The 16,685-nt window shown below is 36.7% G+C and overlaps 1 protein-coding gene across 1 annotated transcript in view; it reads right to left on the bottom strand.

Annotated features, from left to right (window-relative positions):
- The window catches only part of LOC139718207 (uncharacterized), a 42,128-nt gene extending 26,042 nt beyond the window's left edge, over nucleotides 1-16,086 (bottom strand). Inside the window, exons 1-6 of the mRNA XM_071629686.1 lie at nucleotides 15,964-16,086; nucleotides 12,570-12,600; nucleotides 11,289-11,432; nucleotides 10,305-10,431; nucleotides 6,730-6,845; nucleotides 5,130-5,156 (exon numbers count right to left, since the gene is read on the bottom strand). Of these exons, the coding sequence (XP_071485787.1) occupies nucleotides 5,130-5,156; nucleotides 6,730-6,845; nucleotides 10,305-10,431; nucleotides 11,289-11,432; nucleotides 12,570-12,600; nucleotides 15,964-15,966 (448 nt within the window). The 5' untranslated portion in view covers nucleotides 15,967-16,086. The remainder of the gene's footprint in view (nucleotides 1-5,129; nucleotides 5,157-6,729; nucleotides 6,846-10,304; nucleotides 10,432-11,288; nucleotides 11,433-12,569; nucleotides 12,601-15,963) is intronic.
- Between the last annotated feature and the right edge of the window lie 599 nt (nucleotides 16,087-16,685).

Raw genomic sequence — 16,685 nt, forward strand, 5'->3', positions numbered from 1 at the left:
GAAGATCAAATTCACCTCTTTGGCGCTCATTTCAGTCAGATTACAGTGTGCTTATACAGTATAGTGTATTTCCCGATTGCTAAAATTAATACAACGTACTGTTGACCGACAGACTGGGCCCCGTCTTAGAAAGCCTTCAAATCAATCACAAGTCCCCAAATCAATCGCAACTTGCGTTGCAGCTCACAAGAAACTTGTGATTGATTTCTATCACAAGTCTTTATAAGACAGGCCCCTGGTCTGTATCTTGTCGTCGGGGATATGTTCCGCGGAGACTGCGTCTGGCTTCACGGAATCCCCTGCTGTCTACGGAGGAGAGCCGTAAAAGTGAAAAATAATAATGATAATGATAAAAGACTCCTCCGGATAGACTGATTTTTCTGCCCATGATAACGAACACTGTAAATGTATACCAGTAACGAAATTCTCGTTACAATGTAATCAAAATTCAGGTCCATAAGTTATCATCTATATCTTTACACACGTAAATTCCGATACATGTACTGCAATTTTATTTTTTTTTTCAGATGAGAGTTTAGTGACGTCAGCACATCCGCACCTCTTGAAGCATATCTGGCCTGGCTGGACTGAAAACCTGACGAGTGTCTCCACCACCCTTCAAACCTCAACAGACTAGGCTATTTTGGAGGCTAAAAAACAAACAACTTGGTGGGGGTTTATACCGCTGCCCCCATAACATCTCGGCTGCCTGTTGGAACAACCAACCAGAACCAAATTTGGCATGTGTGTTCGCCATTATGTTCTCTATTGCAAGATTGCATACTCAATTTAGTTAAATGTATGTTAATTGCAATTTCTAATAATTATTCACATCATGTAAATTATAACAGATTAATTTTCTTTTTATTGTAAAGTTCTGAATCTTTTCAATATCTTTTTTGTAATCACATACTAAGCTGTGACATTACAGTGCACTCCCGTTATAACGAACACGGTCACAACGAAGTAAAAATTTAGACGGCAGCATTATCCGTTTAATGTATTTTATTGTTCATTTGTTTGGTTAGAACAAAATTTTGATATGACGAAAAAAAAAAACACCTGCCCGTCCCTTTGTTATAACGGGATTCCACTGTACTACAGTGTAGTACATGTATATTAAGTGTCAGGCATCCTAGGGAAAAAACCCCCACTTTTGTTTTGTCATAATTTTTTGTGTTATATAATTTTCGTTTTTAATCTCTTTTGCTTTCTCTATTTCGATCTAATGTATGTCTTTGTTTTTAAGATGTAGAACTGATCTTTGTACTCACAATTGACATAACTTAACCCTAATCAGGCTGGGCTTTTTTGGCTATGCTATATCTGGGGGGGGGGGGGGGGGGGGGTGGGGGATTCCGCCCCCCTTCAGATCTCGCCTATGGAACGCGCGATCGCGCCGAAAATCGGCACACGCGACGCCCGCGACGTATTCTATCAAAATGTATGGTTGCTTTCTCCGAAAAAATTTTCCTATATTTTATATTAATTAATTATTGTAATTTATGCATAAAATCAGTTTTGGGCTCTAAATCACTTATTAATGCTCCAATTAAGCTAATTTCTTTTTAAAAATGTTTCTTGTATCATTCTTCTGAGACATAGGATAAAAAAAATCTGTATCGAGATTAATTTCTTATGTATTTTATTGTTTTTGAATTTCTTATGTATTTCTTTGTTTTTGACCTTTTGTTTTTGTTTGTTTTTGGCCAAAATTTGTCACAGACATTTTTCGAAGCATTATTATGCTAAAATAAATTACTTTCGGCAATTCTAAGTGAAGATATGAATTTTTATGTGAATTAATTGAAAAAACACAATTTGCATTGGATTTGTACACAAAATCACGTTTTGGAGCAATTTTGGGGTTGACAAATTTTTTCGAACGGGCGTCGCGTCAAAACGGTACGCACGGGCGCAACAATTTGGGTCTCAAAAGTTGCGCGATACTTGAAAGAAAAAAGTCATGAAACATCGCGGCGGGAGCTTATCGCGTTGCGAAGATATTGCGCGAAACGTCGAGGGGGGGGGGGGGGGCGGATTCCGCCCCCCCCCCCCCTCCCCAGCCTGATTAGGGTTTAAATCATTTTGTCATGGTTACGTCGTGTGTTAAGTTCTTGTTCAGGCTAGTACAGACTTCATCAAGAAATCTTGATCAACAAATCCATGGATTTCTAAAGTGCAGTATTGTGTGTTTGTATACATGTATGGTTGTAGTGTAATTATCATTTCCACTGACATACATACATGTACATGTATCGTCAATAAGAAAATATGGTATCAAATAAGCAACTCCTGTCAAAACGTGGTACGTCCACTATCATGTATTTTGAACATTTCTTTTCCTCAAAATGTTCAAAATTTCAATACAGCCGACACATTTTTACATTGTATACAAAGACATAATTCTGGGACCTGAATTTTTACTTCATTGTATCCGAAATTTTGATGAAACTGTGCACTGTACCATATCTCCAAAGAAAAAAAAAATACAATGGGACCGTCCGCAATGATATCTTTAAAAATAGAAAATCAATCCAAATACAAATTCAGGATATGAAACTATAACTCATTGCCCACATCTTACAGAAAATCCATTCGATTTACTTCAGTGGTCAAAGAGAAATTAGGAATTTTGTAGAGGATGTCAAGAATCTCTTCCCTCCAAGTTCTGTCTATTGTATTCACACACAAAAGCATCGAAGTGCTATAACTTGGAAGAATCAAACTAATGACATGCTTTCCAACATTCCACATTTCTCTGTGACCGTTTCACCATATTGAATGGGGTTTTCAGCAAAATAGAGCTAAAATGTTATATTTTAAGACCCTGAAGTAGCATTTACACAGTTTAATCATTCTGGGTGTTATCAATGCGAAAATCTGATTGTAATTATTTTTTGGGACATACATACTGTACTACAGCGTACCCATAAATCTGCATACAACTGTGTAATTTAGAGTTGTGGCCACAGCAAACATTTTCACACTTACACAGCCAATCCACAATCGTGTCTTCTTTTTTCCCCCCGTTTTTACGACCAGCATTCACAAAACATGTCTACAAGTCAAGAAATAAGAAAACACTAACAAGTTTATTTCAATGTTATACGGTCAGTATAATTGAGTTGCTTCAATGCAATCGACATAAGCTTCTAGCTATTGACAATTCATGCAAATTCGGTAACAAATGTATGATTTCTCGTATGGATTACTCTGTTGGAGTAATTTTACATAATGATTAATGCACATAATTTGATCAAGATATAGAAAATACAGACCCACTCATCCTACCTAGTGGAATAATATGAATAATTTATCTAAATGTTTATATGGTATGTAGAGCCTATCAAGTTGCTAACTGCACGTTATAGTCGTGAAAGTCGCATCCCGTCTAGGGGCAGCAACACGTCGACATATGATGATCGACTACAAATAACGGTTAACTTCAGATTCATGCATGTAAAACATAGAAGTTTGTGAAAGTTCTTTGAATATCCAACACCATACGGAACAGAAATAGAAGACTGTAGACCCAGTACTGGCTTCTGTCTAGACCATAGTCATACACTGAATAACGCCTGCTCACTCTACTTGTTTCATGTTTGTACTATAAGCCAACATACATTCAGTAGAAAAAAAAAATGAGCACGAATACGGTAGTGACACAAACAAGAGAGAAAGAAAAATTTTGATTCATCTCACAAACACTCTGGAAAACATTTCAGTATGCAAATTTGAAAACAAAACCCTGAAAACAAATGTCTTGTAGCTTGGCAATAATTCATGCTGCTTTGAAATGTATCACATTGCTCACTTGCAGATTGTCACTACTGGCTGAAAGATTTTAAATGACTCGTGCAGCATGACGAAGCACGATACATTTTCCAAACATGGTTAGTTTATGTAGCGAGTTGCCTATTAATTCTCCCATTAGATCTTCCCGTGATTCAGCACCCCCAATACAGTTATGGAACATACGGGGGGAAAGGAATCTATTCCGTTTCTGAAATGTTACAGCAGGCTCTGAGAAACCAGATCCTGTTACATGCATGAGACATGATACCCGTAATAATGGTAGCTCACATCACAAGTGCACAATACATCCTAGTGGAATCATGTGGCTTGATATTTGCCACACAATACTGGAACATGAAATGATAATTGCATACTTAAAAGACATCAATGAAAGGCTTTCTTTATAGCTTACTACATTGTTCAAGAGTTTTACATAATTTCTCAAGGTTTGTAAGTAGCATAGAACAGATAAAGCTTCATAAAAATTGCATTACATCAATGTGGCAAAAAGAAAAAAAAACAACAAAAAGTTGACATTGAACATGGAATGCTTAGTCCTTTTTTTTGCATTCAGTAAGAAAATGCTATAAAACAGTGAAAGAAAATGAAGTATGCATTTTATTTTTGCATTATGATTGCAAGCATAGGTGTGATTATTTTTTGAAACTTAGAGAAAGGTATGGCTTTTTTCCTTTACAAAACATGAAAACAACCTTTAATCATTTAAAGTGTTTTCTATTTACATGAGAATAATAATTACAAAACAGATATTTTTTGTCTTTTTTCTCCTTTTTCACCTTCCATAGTTGATATTGCTGCCAATCCAATGTACATGATGTGCGTGCATTGTTCAAGGGCAGGGGATAGGGTTGCAAAGGCACGGGAAAGCATTCTTCTTTTTTTATTCAAATAATTTTGCATCAATAGCTGCAGGCATCACCATGTATGGGTCCAAGATGTGAAAATTGTCACAAGAAGTAAATCTTGGCAGTTCCTTGCATCCAATTCATCACTTTCCCAGAGAGAACAGGAAACATACTGGCTGCTTTGGGGATAGAATAAAAAACCAAAAAACAAAAACCGGGCAATTGTTCATGGGGAATGGACAGAGGCAGGGATGCATGCCAGCGTACGAGGGAGGGAGAGTGTACAGGATAGTACATGGAAGCCTTTGAGCTTCGGCATCAGCTCGGAGGGGCTCTGCTGCATAGCGTGAAGGAGCATCATCACAATGACACTTGGGAAGAAAGCAGGAGTTGCCAGTGGCATAAATTATCCGGAGAAGGGGGTAGCACGCACGTGGATAATGAAAGACCCTGTATGATGCTTTCACTTTGAAGTCATCATTGCAACGAACTCTGTGGATCAAAAGTACAAAGCAAAGATAAACTAGAATTAATGTTTCATTCAAGACTGGGGTAATACATTTCTAAAATACAGTATTCTAGCTATGTTTGCACGAAAGTGAAGTATATCAAGAGTGCTGACACGTGTATAAGTATCATTTCATCATGGGCTAATAACCAATGATATCGGGGGCAAATAGTAATTCCAAATAACTGACATTGAGTCCTTTCCAATAAATAAAGGAAAGTGGTGCTGTTCCATATGAACCAGACACACCTTGTGATACTGAAATGAATCTGATCGTACACAAATATGTCTCCTTCACCCACTTTTGGTTTTATTTCTCAATATGTTTCCCAATCTATTTGACTTATTCCACAACACTTACATTGTACTCATATGCTCTCAGAGTCTCCATTATATTTTTTCCTGAACACATATACCCCCCCCCTAAAAAAAAGGGAGAAATTCATTTAAATTAAAGTCAAGCTCATACTAAATACATCAGGCACTTTCTAAGTCTATCCCTATTTGAAATTATTACTTATACAGTGTACTCCTATTACAATGAACATGGCTATAGTGACAATTTGTTGCAAAGAAGGAAAACTTCAAGACCCAAAATTATTATTATTACAGTCTATGGTGCAAAATTTGCTTATATGAAAATGATTATAGTGAAATTTTTGTTTACAATGAAGTAATTTCTGAGCAACACAAGACAAAGAAAAAAAAATGTGCTCTGTTGTAATGAAATGCTAATCACCTATGAAAATACATATCATAACAAACATTTACAGTGTCTTTGCATGGCTGAATGCTTCACATTTTAGTGTGTTGAAATAGAAATTGCTCTGCATTCCCTCCATGTCACACATCCTTTCTAAGAACTTGTGCTACTGTGTGTTAATCTGAAATGAAGGTAATGTTTATCATTTGGAAGGTTCATTACAATTGTATTTCAAAACGCAAACATTCTGTGTACCTAGATGTTTGTTAATCAAAAAATGAGATAGAGTTCATTATTACAACATTTGTGACATTACTGGGAAGGTTTATCATACCTAAAAGGTTCATCAATCTGAAAATGAAAGACGGTCTGGTTCATTTGTCCAAAAATAGTGATCTTTGTTATTTCGAAGTTTCATAAACAGTAAATGAAATACGGTTTGTTATTCTGAAAATGGTCTTCTTTGTTATTCCAGAGATTAATCAGTAAATGAAATACGGTTCATTAATTTGAAAATGGTGATCTTCGTTATTCTGAAGTTTTATTAATCTGTAAATGAAGATAAAAATCATTGGCATGAAAGGCAAAAAAATGACAAGTATACTGACAAACCTCAGGAATTCAAAATTCTACTTTATTTTAGCTTTGGAGTAAAAAACCTTTGTAATTTTCTGATCAACAATATCTGGAATAATGAACCATATTTCATCTTTGTAATAACAAATCTTGGGAAAATGGAACTGTACCCAAATCCTAAAAAAAAAACTTGCTGGTCCACTGTAATAATCATCATGAAATGGTCCAGTGAATAGACTTTTGGACCACTTTCTACTGCACTGGCCTGTAGAACATACCTTCATAGTTCACTTGACCATCTCCATCAATGTCAGCCTCCCTGATCATTTCATCTACCTCCTCATCCGTGAGCTTTTCACCAAGGTTTGTCATCACATGGCGCAGTTCAGCCGCACTGTGGCAAAGCAGATAGTGAAGCAGAGATAGGAAAAACAAGTGTGAAACATGTGCGTGGGGGTCTTGTAGGAAGTACAGCACAATCATCAAAACAAGTAAAATTTTGATATACAGCGAGATTATTGTAAGCCTCTGAATGTCATCTTGAAACAAATGACAGGCTTGAACTTCATGCAACCAGAAACCAGAGCAAAAACAAAAGCCCCCGAATATTTTTGCTTGCCACATATTCCAGTAGTTGATGTCTTGATTCCGCGGAATTAAAAACATGTGAAACTCTTCTTGCCCGCCTGAATGCGAAAAATTAGTAACGCGAAAATATGCACTTTTACAGTAATAAGTATACTGGCATTTGAGGAAAACTGCTGCACAACTGCCTACAACTGAAGGCAATTCTACACATGTATCTAACCATTTTAATTGAACATCTCCATGACTGTTCTAATGCCATGTTTGCAAAACAGTATTTTCAGTGAAAATGGTGAAACAGAGAAACTTGTATTTTAAGGTTTCCAAAGAAGAACTAAGAATAAACAATGTTTGAAATGTAAATGGCAGAGATCAATCATGGCAGATATACCACACCAAATATTTCGAATCATTTTAACTTATAAATCTATCTCAGAGTTTGCAAACAGTTGATTACCATGACTGTCACACCTGGCAAGGTCCTACATGCTTTGCAAAGAGCGTCACACATCATTTTGGACTCTTGTCAGATGTTTCAAGGGAGGGTATACATGTAGTTTTGGTTGAGACGTGGATTCAGGTTTTAACTTTTTTTGTGAGATAATTTGAAACCACTTATATGAAATATTAAAGGACACACAATTCTAGATAAGGCCCCCCCCCCCCCCCCCAAATCGTTGTATTGGCGTAACCCGCCCGACCCTAAAAAAAACCTTGACCCTGAACTTTTCAACAAAAAAAAAAAGGAAATACATCTTTTTTACCGAGAGAGGGCGCGATACGGGTTTGCGAATTATCAAAAACAACAACAACAGTTGGTGTCGGAAAATGGCCGCGCAGTACAGCGTGTCGGCGACCGGCAAGTCCGTTTCGAAGATTTTATTTAATATTATTCGGAGAATCAATTTGTCTGTGGCGCTGGGTGATTTAGCCCGGAATTTATTCGTTCGTATTCTGACCGGTATGTCGTGACGGCTTTTAAACCGGTGATATAACAAACTTTGGATGCAACAGACCCTCTCTATCGAATGGGGTTTTGGTATGAGTTTTACACGTAAAATACAGTTAGCAAAAAAAAAAAATAATAAAAAAAAAAATCCGCCCACCCGACCCTATTTGAAAATCTCATGTTACGCCAATACAACATCGCTTTTTTTTTTTTTGGGGGGGGGCCTAATTAGAAACTACTCATGTGAATTATTAAAGGGGATGGCTAGTAACTGATCAGTGGGAATGCAGGGGGATGATTGCTCCAATCCTTGTGGGATTCATTTAAGAGTACATTATATATCTATTGTTGTGTGAAAATTATTTGCTTCAGAATGGTCTCATATGAAGTAATGTGCAGTTTAATGTTTCCAGGTTAGCATGCCTGTACAGTGACGGGGCATTAAACTGCACATTACTTACCTATGAGACCGTTCTGAAGCAAATACACCACGTACAATAGATATATAACGTACTCTTCAATGAATCCCACAAGGATTGAACAATCATCCCCCAGCATTCTCACTGATCAGTTACTAGCCATCCCCTTTAAAGGGACTGTACAGTACTGGTTGAGGTGGGGATTCATGTTTTGAACATTCTTAAGGGAGATAATCAGAAACCTCTTATGAAATATGAAAGAGCATGTAATTTTAAGAAGGATTCAACGTTTATTTGATGCAAATTAGTTTTCAAATGGCTGAGATATCCAAAAAAGTGATAATAATAAAAGGCGACATGCCACAACTTTATTAGGATCTCTTTGTTTCACCATGTTTTTGGATATCTCAGCCATTTCAAAACCGATTTTCATCAAATAAACTTTTGATACCCTTAGAACTGCATGCTCTTTGACATCTCATAGAGTGGTTTCTGAATATCTCGTAAAACGTTAAAAGCTAAATCCTCACCTCGACCACAACTGTACACACCCTTTAAAGTACACACAATTATAGACAATTAGAAACCACTTATATGAAATATCAAAGGGCAAACAATTCTATGAAGAATCGAAGTTTATTTGATGAAAATTGGTTTTTAAAATGGCGGAGATATAAAAAAGAGAGGTTCTAATAAAAGGTGTCACTCACCTTTTATTAGGACCACTTCGTTTTACTTTGTTTTTAGATATCTCTTATTTCTGTCTCCTATTGTATTCAGGAGGTACAATTTCACTATCCGAATGCCAAAATGAACTAGATATATCGCTACGGCTACTGATATGCCTCCGCCATAATGCATGGTTCTCCTAATAGGTCTATAGTACAATGTCTTGACAATGTGTGATGACAGTTTCACACAATTGGCAAAATATTAAAATGACAGGTTTGACACAAATGTGCTGAATGTTCACTTTCCTAGAACTAGGTTCAATTGGATGAATGGTTAAAATGTCAGAGTGCAGGTATTTGGGGAACTGATGATTTTTACTTGACTTTTGACCCTTTTATAAGTTTATGCATTGAGTAATTTTCAAAGTATTGAGAAAAAGTATAATTTCAGTATCAAATGGGAAAATAGCATTATCTAAACCTGGCCTTTGACCTTTGACCTCACAGTTCCAAAGAGAATCACTGTTAGGTTGAACATGCATAAATATGTAAGTTTCATGATGATACCTTGAGTTACTTTCGAGATACGGAGGAAAAAGTGCAATTTAGCACTTTCACTTGACCTTTTACCTTTTGACCTTTGACCTTTTGGCAAGAAACTTCCCCAAAAATATATATTGGGTAATACATGCCATACATCAAGTTTAAAAAAAAAAAAACCTTCAGGCATATTGCATTTCAAGGAAAGTAGTGATATTTTGAGGAGTTGACCTTGACCCCCCTGACCTTTGACCCATGACCCCCAACTTCCCTAGATAATCACTGTCCATCCGTACAAGCATATATACTAAGTTCCATAAAGATACTTTGAACCATTTGCGAGATATGGAGAAAAACATGAAATTTCAATTTTTTTTCACAAAATAACCTGTGACCTTTGACTCTGTGACCCTAAAATCCACACAAAGTATTATCCCCCAAGGATATACCCTCATACCAAGTTTGATGTAAAACCACCACACGGTTCTTGAGATATCGACAAAAACAAAACGGGACGTACGGACGTACGTACGGACGGACGGACGACCCGAAAACATAATGCCTCCGGCCACTTCGTTGTGGAGGCATAAAAACAAGCTGAAAGTCATGCATACATTTGGCATAGATATAATCAGGCTGCTAAACTTGCAAATCTTTTGACCTATTATTACAGAGGCCGGATGCCTTACCTAATGAAGCCGTTGCCATCTTTGTCGAATACCCTGAAAGCCTCGCGGATCTCTTCTTCGCTGTCTGTCTCTTTCATTTTTCTTGCCATCATCGTCAAGAATTCTGGGAAATCAATTGTTCCATTTCCTGCACAGACAAAAGAAAGACTGGAAGCTGATAATCAATCCTCTCAAAATTTCTATCCTGAATGTGCTGGTTAAAAATGATTGTGAGATCAGTATTGGCTGTGTCATTCTTCCATCAGATGTCAAAAAGTTTAACATTCTCCCTCCCACACTTACAAACACATTTTCAATACATGTGCCCTGTGTACAAGATCGGGATGTATTTTGAGTGTTCCAACACTTAACTACACGTACAGCCTCCCCATGCACACACACTCTTGACTATAATCGCTTTTATCTTTCTGAGACAATTAGTTTGAATGAATGCATGAAAATGTAACCAATTTCTGCAATCAGTTGTTTTGTATTGTGTGTTTGACTAAACATCAGCTCCTTCTATCATAAGCCCAAAATTTAATACAGCAATAAACATTGTCCCTCACACATCACTTGGGGTGGAGATATCAAAAAAATCCAAAATGATCAAATTTTGAAAGTTGCCTGCCGACTTTTCTTTCAATGACATGTCAATCACTTGTCAACCACTGGCCTAAACCTGTTAATAAAGCAAAATTTTGGTCTAATTGGCTTTAACATCCCTCCAGTCGAAATAAAAATTTCCAAAAAACAGACATGCTGTCTCCAAGTATAATGCCAACATTATGTAGATTAAAGGTCCCCGCTAATAAGCCAAGAATTATAAGGTTATCCCTATATAACCTTTTTCTCCAATTTTTGGTTGTGCATCCTCTAGAATTAATACACCCTGCAGGCATTTTGATGATGCTAGGTTCCACTCTCTAAATAGACACTAACATATTTTCTTCTTTTTTTTTGTCTTGTTTCTCTCTTTACATTACCAAATTTCAATAAACTAACCATCTGCATCAACTTCGTTGATCATGTCCTGGAGTTCAGCCTCTGTAGGGTTCTGACCCAGAGAGCGCATCACAGTTCCCAGCTCCTTGGTGGTAATCGTGCCATCACCATCCTTGTCGAAGAGGGAGAAAGCCTCCTTGAATTCTATGATTTAAAAGAGATACAACACAGTGAGACACATTGACATAATGTAACGCATACATCAGAGAGGGGGTTAAAATAGATCATCGATGATACTTTGGCACAATTTACACAGACAGATACTTTACTATTCAGAGCTGGATTTCAAGACTTTGTAGTGAAGAACACTGAATATTCAGTAGATACATAAGCACAATGCTTGTGTTGATTCTGCATTGAAAGCTTCAGACAGTCATTTACTCGCTGAACAAATTATGTGCAGTGACGCACTGAAAGTTGGAAAGTACGTCCACAATGCTAAGGCCTTTCAGCAAATATTGGTTGGGAAATGGAGTACTCCTGATGTCTAAAGTTCCTTGATATTTCTCTTAGATTCCTACAACCAAGGACACAATGTGTGGATGAATTTTTGAAAGATAAATCATCATCAGAACACAGCTGACTGCATGCACATTTAAACATTGTGATCTAGAGGGCTCTCTATGGGAAAATTACAAATTACAAGTGTTATGCCAATTTCCTAGCCTAGCATGTTTTTTAATATTAGCATCTATACCCGCCAGAAGCATGATAGTGGAACGAAATAAACCTGGAAATTTATTTTGACAAGTGTTATGTCATGTGCGAATTGCAAAAAAAAAAAAGCACACGAAGATCTGTATTGGAACAAATATTCACAAAAAACATGCAACTACAAGTTCTGACATCTGCAAATGTAACAGTTAACTGTATTCTGATACGAGACAAATTTGCTGGGAATTGTGTAAAATCAGACAGAATGGCTCAATTAGAGATTGCAGATCTATCACTTTGGATTAGGCATTCAGTGAGTATCATTTAAATCACAGATATAGCATACATTTACACAAATATTACTGCTTACAAGATACATTGCTGTGGGCTGAGATTGGGAATACACATTTTATGGCACGGGTATTGAGGGATTAGCTTTGAGAGTAATGAAACAAAGACAATCAGGATTCTTGCTCTTCATATTGGCATGGTTCACATGAAGCAAAGGTAATTCATTTATCATCCTGCCTATATACTGTATATATGCACAAATGGGTTTACTTGAAAGCAGGTGGGTTTACTAGTACTTGATGTAAAGATTCTTACACAGAATACATATGTATTTACCTGCAATCTGCTCTTCTGTCAGTTGATCAGCCTGTGGAAAGGGCACAAGATAGGATGAGAGGGCATTAGAAAAAGAGCTATCTGCGCTTATTTCAGTACTTTGAGAGAAAAAAAAAATCTGTTCCGTCCAGTTAATGGCTTTTCCTTTACAATACAGATTTCTACAAACATGTATGATGAAGACTGAGTTTTCTTTACAAGACTTGTCTTCACAGTAGACATCTCTAGTACAAGCATCTGAAATCTATTGGAAATTTAAACAGGAGAACATCAATAACTATGACTGCAAAGATTCAAGTGTAATCTGCTAATGAAAGTTAGAGTTACCAGTTAAATATAAGATCACAGTTGAATTTGCTACAACTGGATATGCTCCCAATTGCGGATTTTGCTGGGCAAATAACCTAAATGAAAAGTCTCATACAATATCTAAAAGTCTACTTATTCATTTTGTGTACAAGCAATTTCATTAATTTCACATTTTCATACATTTTTCCTATTTCGCTGAAAGACAACATGTGCAGAATCATGTATCATTGTTAAACACAAGAGACTTATTTTTCTTGTGATGTATTGCATTGCCCAGTCACTTACCAGTTGGTGTTACAAAAAAACAAAAAACAAACACGCATAAAAGACATACATGGATGTACATGTACATATATGCTTGCAGGTTTGCTAGCAACTGTTGGGAGCTATAAAAGTAAACATTACATTACACTCATAATGATAATTTGTGACTCTTCAATATTGTATGGACTCTGGTATGATCTAAAAAATCTGATGTTCTGCTATTATGGTAGAAGCCATCATCTATTGGGTCAAGTACATGTAGCTTCCTTTGATAACTAGAGGTCAAGGGAGATAACTTTCTGAAAGCATTCACATTATAAAACTCTGTCTGAGATGGATATGAGTGCGGCCACTCCTGCTATTTACATACATATTTGTCAGTTCCAGTTGAGAAATATGTTTGAAACAGCGACACAGTGCATTGAAATTCACACCCCTCTATTTCTAGCATTGAGGGTAACTTTCACGCATGAGACTACACGCAGTGGTTTAATTGAGTATGTGAATATAAGAACGACCCAAGTCCATGGAAGATCATTTCGAGTAAACTAAAAAAAACTTCATATCTTTTTTATTTGTCCAATAATATTCTATTTAACTGTGATGGGAAGGAAACATTGTATATACAAATTAGAAAATATATCATTATGACAATTAACATTTACATTAATTGTGGAGAGGCCATTTTGTGTGGTGGACTTGGGTCGTTCTTTGATTCATATGGACTTGGGTCGTTCTTTGATTCATATACATGATATTCTGCTATAGAGATGGGAGAAGGATGAGAGAGGGCGCTATTATATGAATGAAAGAATGACCCAAGTCCTTCATTCTTACATTAATATGAGATTTAATTCATTCATTTCAGGCACTTCTGGGGGTAATTAGGATTTATCATTTACACACAAGATGAGTCCATGCATAAGCTACAATTTCCCATGTCAAACTAAATTTGGCCAAAAATTGGACTTGGGTCGTTCTTATATTCATATACTCAATTGCATTCTTCACTGGGGATTTGATGATGTCCAAATATCACTGAAAAGAACTGATAATAAACAAGATCAACAGCAAAACAATGATGCCGTAGCTTACGAATGCACATTGGAAAAGCATTATGTGCATTTCACACGTATTGTCAATAGAGGGAAGAGGTGTTGGCTTCAAAGCACAACCGAGGGCATAAAAATAACACCCCACGCGTTCGAAGCACTTACTGTAAAAGTGGAAATTTTCGCGGTGTTCAAATTTTCGCGCATTTCGCGCAACCAGAAACTAGCGCGAAAATAAATGCACGTGAATATTTTTGCTTGCCATATGTGCCTGTGCGTGATGTCTTGATTCTGCGGAATTAAAAACACGCGAAACTCTTCCGACCCGGCCAAGTGCGAAAAATTAGTCACGCGAAAATATCCACTTTTACAGTATTTTGGAGCGTGTACTGCAAATCACATTTTTGATATAGCACGCTTGTGAATTCAGAGCATTTTTCTTTACATGTGAGTAAAATTTCAGACATATAGTGAGATATTCCAAGTAAATTTACCGTAGTTATGGGTAAACTTGGCCACCTGTTTAATATGAGGGCGCTAAGGGCCGAGTTTACCTGCTAGACCAAGTTTACCCATAAATGCGCTATCTACTGATAGAAAAACATTAGGGTGTTGGACACTCAACTAAATTTATATTAGTAAATCTAAAACATGCATTATCAGTAGACCTATAGGATTCCATTCTACATTTTTAGAGACTGTCTATATACATGTTGTAGTTCTACATTTTATTTCTAAAAAGGCAAGTAGAATACCTAGAATGTCTAGATCTAGTCTAGAGGTTTAAAAAACAAATAGATTAGAACTAGTTAAACTGGCAAAATAACGCACCTAACAATAAAAAATTACTGTAATTAAACTTAACAATGACGGAATATGCTTAACGTTAGAAGGGTTTTTATTCCTATAACGTTAGGTCTAGCTAGATCTATAGTAGGCCTAATCCTCCTAAATTGTGAATTGTGATAGAGTCTAGACCCCTACCCACAAAAGGTTCTTGCATTAGAATCTAGATCTACCCCCATAAATACAGTTGTATAGATTCTACTCCAGTAGAATCTTTAAAAATGTAACCAATAATGGGTTAGTGGTATCACAGGGTCAAGACCGTTTTTTTAAATATCACTCTACTAACCTGTTAGTGAACCAGTACTAGTAGGCAGAGATCTATTAAGTATCATCATTGTAGTTACTAAGTTATATGTAAATAATTCACAGTAACAGTTGTATTGTGTCTGCAAAGTGTAACGTTATACTCGACTGCACGTACAGACATCAAGGCCAAAGAATAAGACTGCATTCTATTTCGCTGTGTAACAGTTAAGAGAGGCCAGGTAGGCTGTAATATATATTTTACTTTTTAACATTTGATTAGCTGCGCCCACAAATTACTGAGAAAGGTTCAGATTGCTGCAGAGTGTAACGACTTGATTTCACTACTAAAGCGATATAGTGAAGTCAACCTTGGTGGATCACAGCCCCATTAACAGTGGTAAATCACCAATTAAACACGCTCTTCTCATTTAAATCTACGCTTTCCAATCATACCACACTCACAGCCACGGCTGCAAAGTATTAGATTCTACATCACAACGCAAACGTAGATCCCAAACTGACGATAACGGGGATTGGGGCGGGGACACACAACACAGGGACGTTAGAATTCAGCACATTCTTAAATCTGCAGTTTTACTAAAATGCACATACAGACAAGAATAAAGGGGATAAAATCACAGTCCATAAGCAATGTAATAAAATGGGTAACTCACCATTTTGAATACTAGGTAACAATTTGTCAGGGAGTTTACGGATGTTGGACAGCAGGTGGCAGATCACTGGAATCTGGCGGAACAGTGTACAGCAAGTTGACTCAAGCTATAGCTTGTTGAATGGCTGCAATCAGATTCATTAGCTATTTCACATCGTTCAATGGGCCGCACTACTGAGCCGCACTGCGACATATCCATGCGCGATGCGCCCCTGCACCTTTTTACGCATGGCGGGTGTTCCCTTACGTCATTTGAACGAATGAGAGAATGAATTATGATAAGTAATTTTCAATAAGACTGAATCTGGTGATGTTCCGATATGATTACATGTCTTTATACTGCATTTGTCATCTTTTAAAGCTATCATTCTTTCCGCGATATGATCTCTAGGTTTGCATGAAATTTACGAGATGTTTTTACCAAGATCATGATTACTGTTCTCTGTCGACAGAGGCTTTGCCGTGGAATAACACTCCATTTTCTCTACTAACCTATTTTAACTTTAACCAATTATTTTTTTTTTAAATGTACACACAGAATAAAAGTGTTTATTCAAACTTTAATGGAAGTGGCATCACAAACGGTCAAACATGTGACTAGATCAAACATTACCAGTACGGCAACTTCTTATCATAACTATGAAATTCTAAGTACTCGGTATCAATTTTGATAAAGCTCGATTGTTATTTCCAGGTACTAATATGAAATATCTATACAAAGTT

This window comes from Diadema antillarum, unplaced genomic scaffold (assembly GCF_040938485.1).
Source record: "Diadema antillarum isolate AM-2024a unplaced genomic scaffold, OU_Dant_1.0 scf00000091, whole genome shotgun sequence".
NCBI classification, from domain to species: domain Eukaryota; kingdom Metazoa; phylum Echinodermata; class Echinoidea; order Diadematoida; family Diadematidae; genus Diadema; species Diadema antillarum.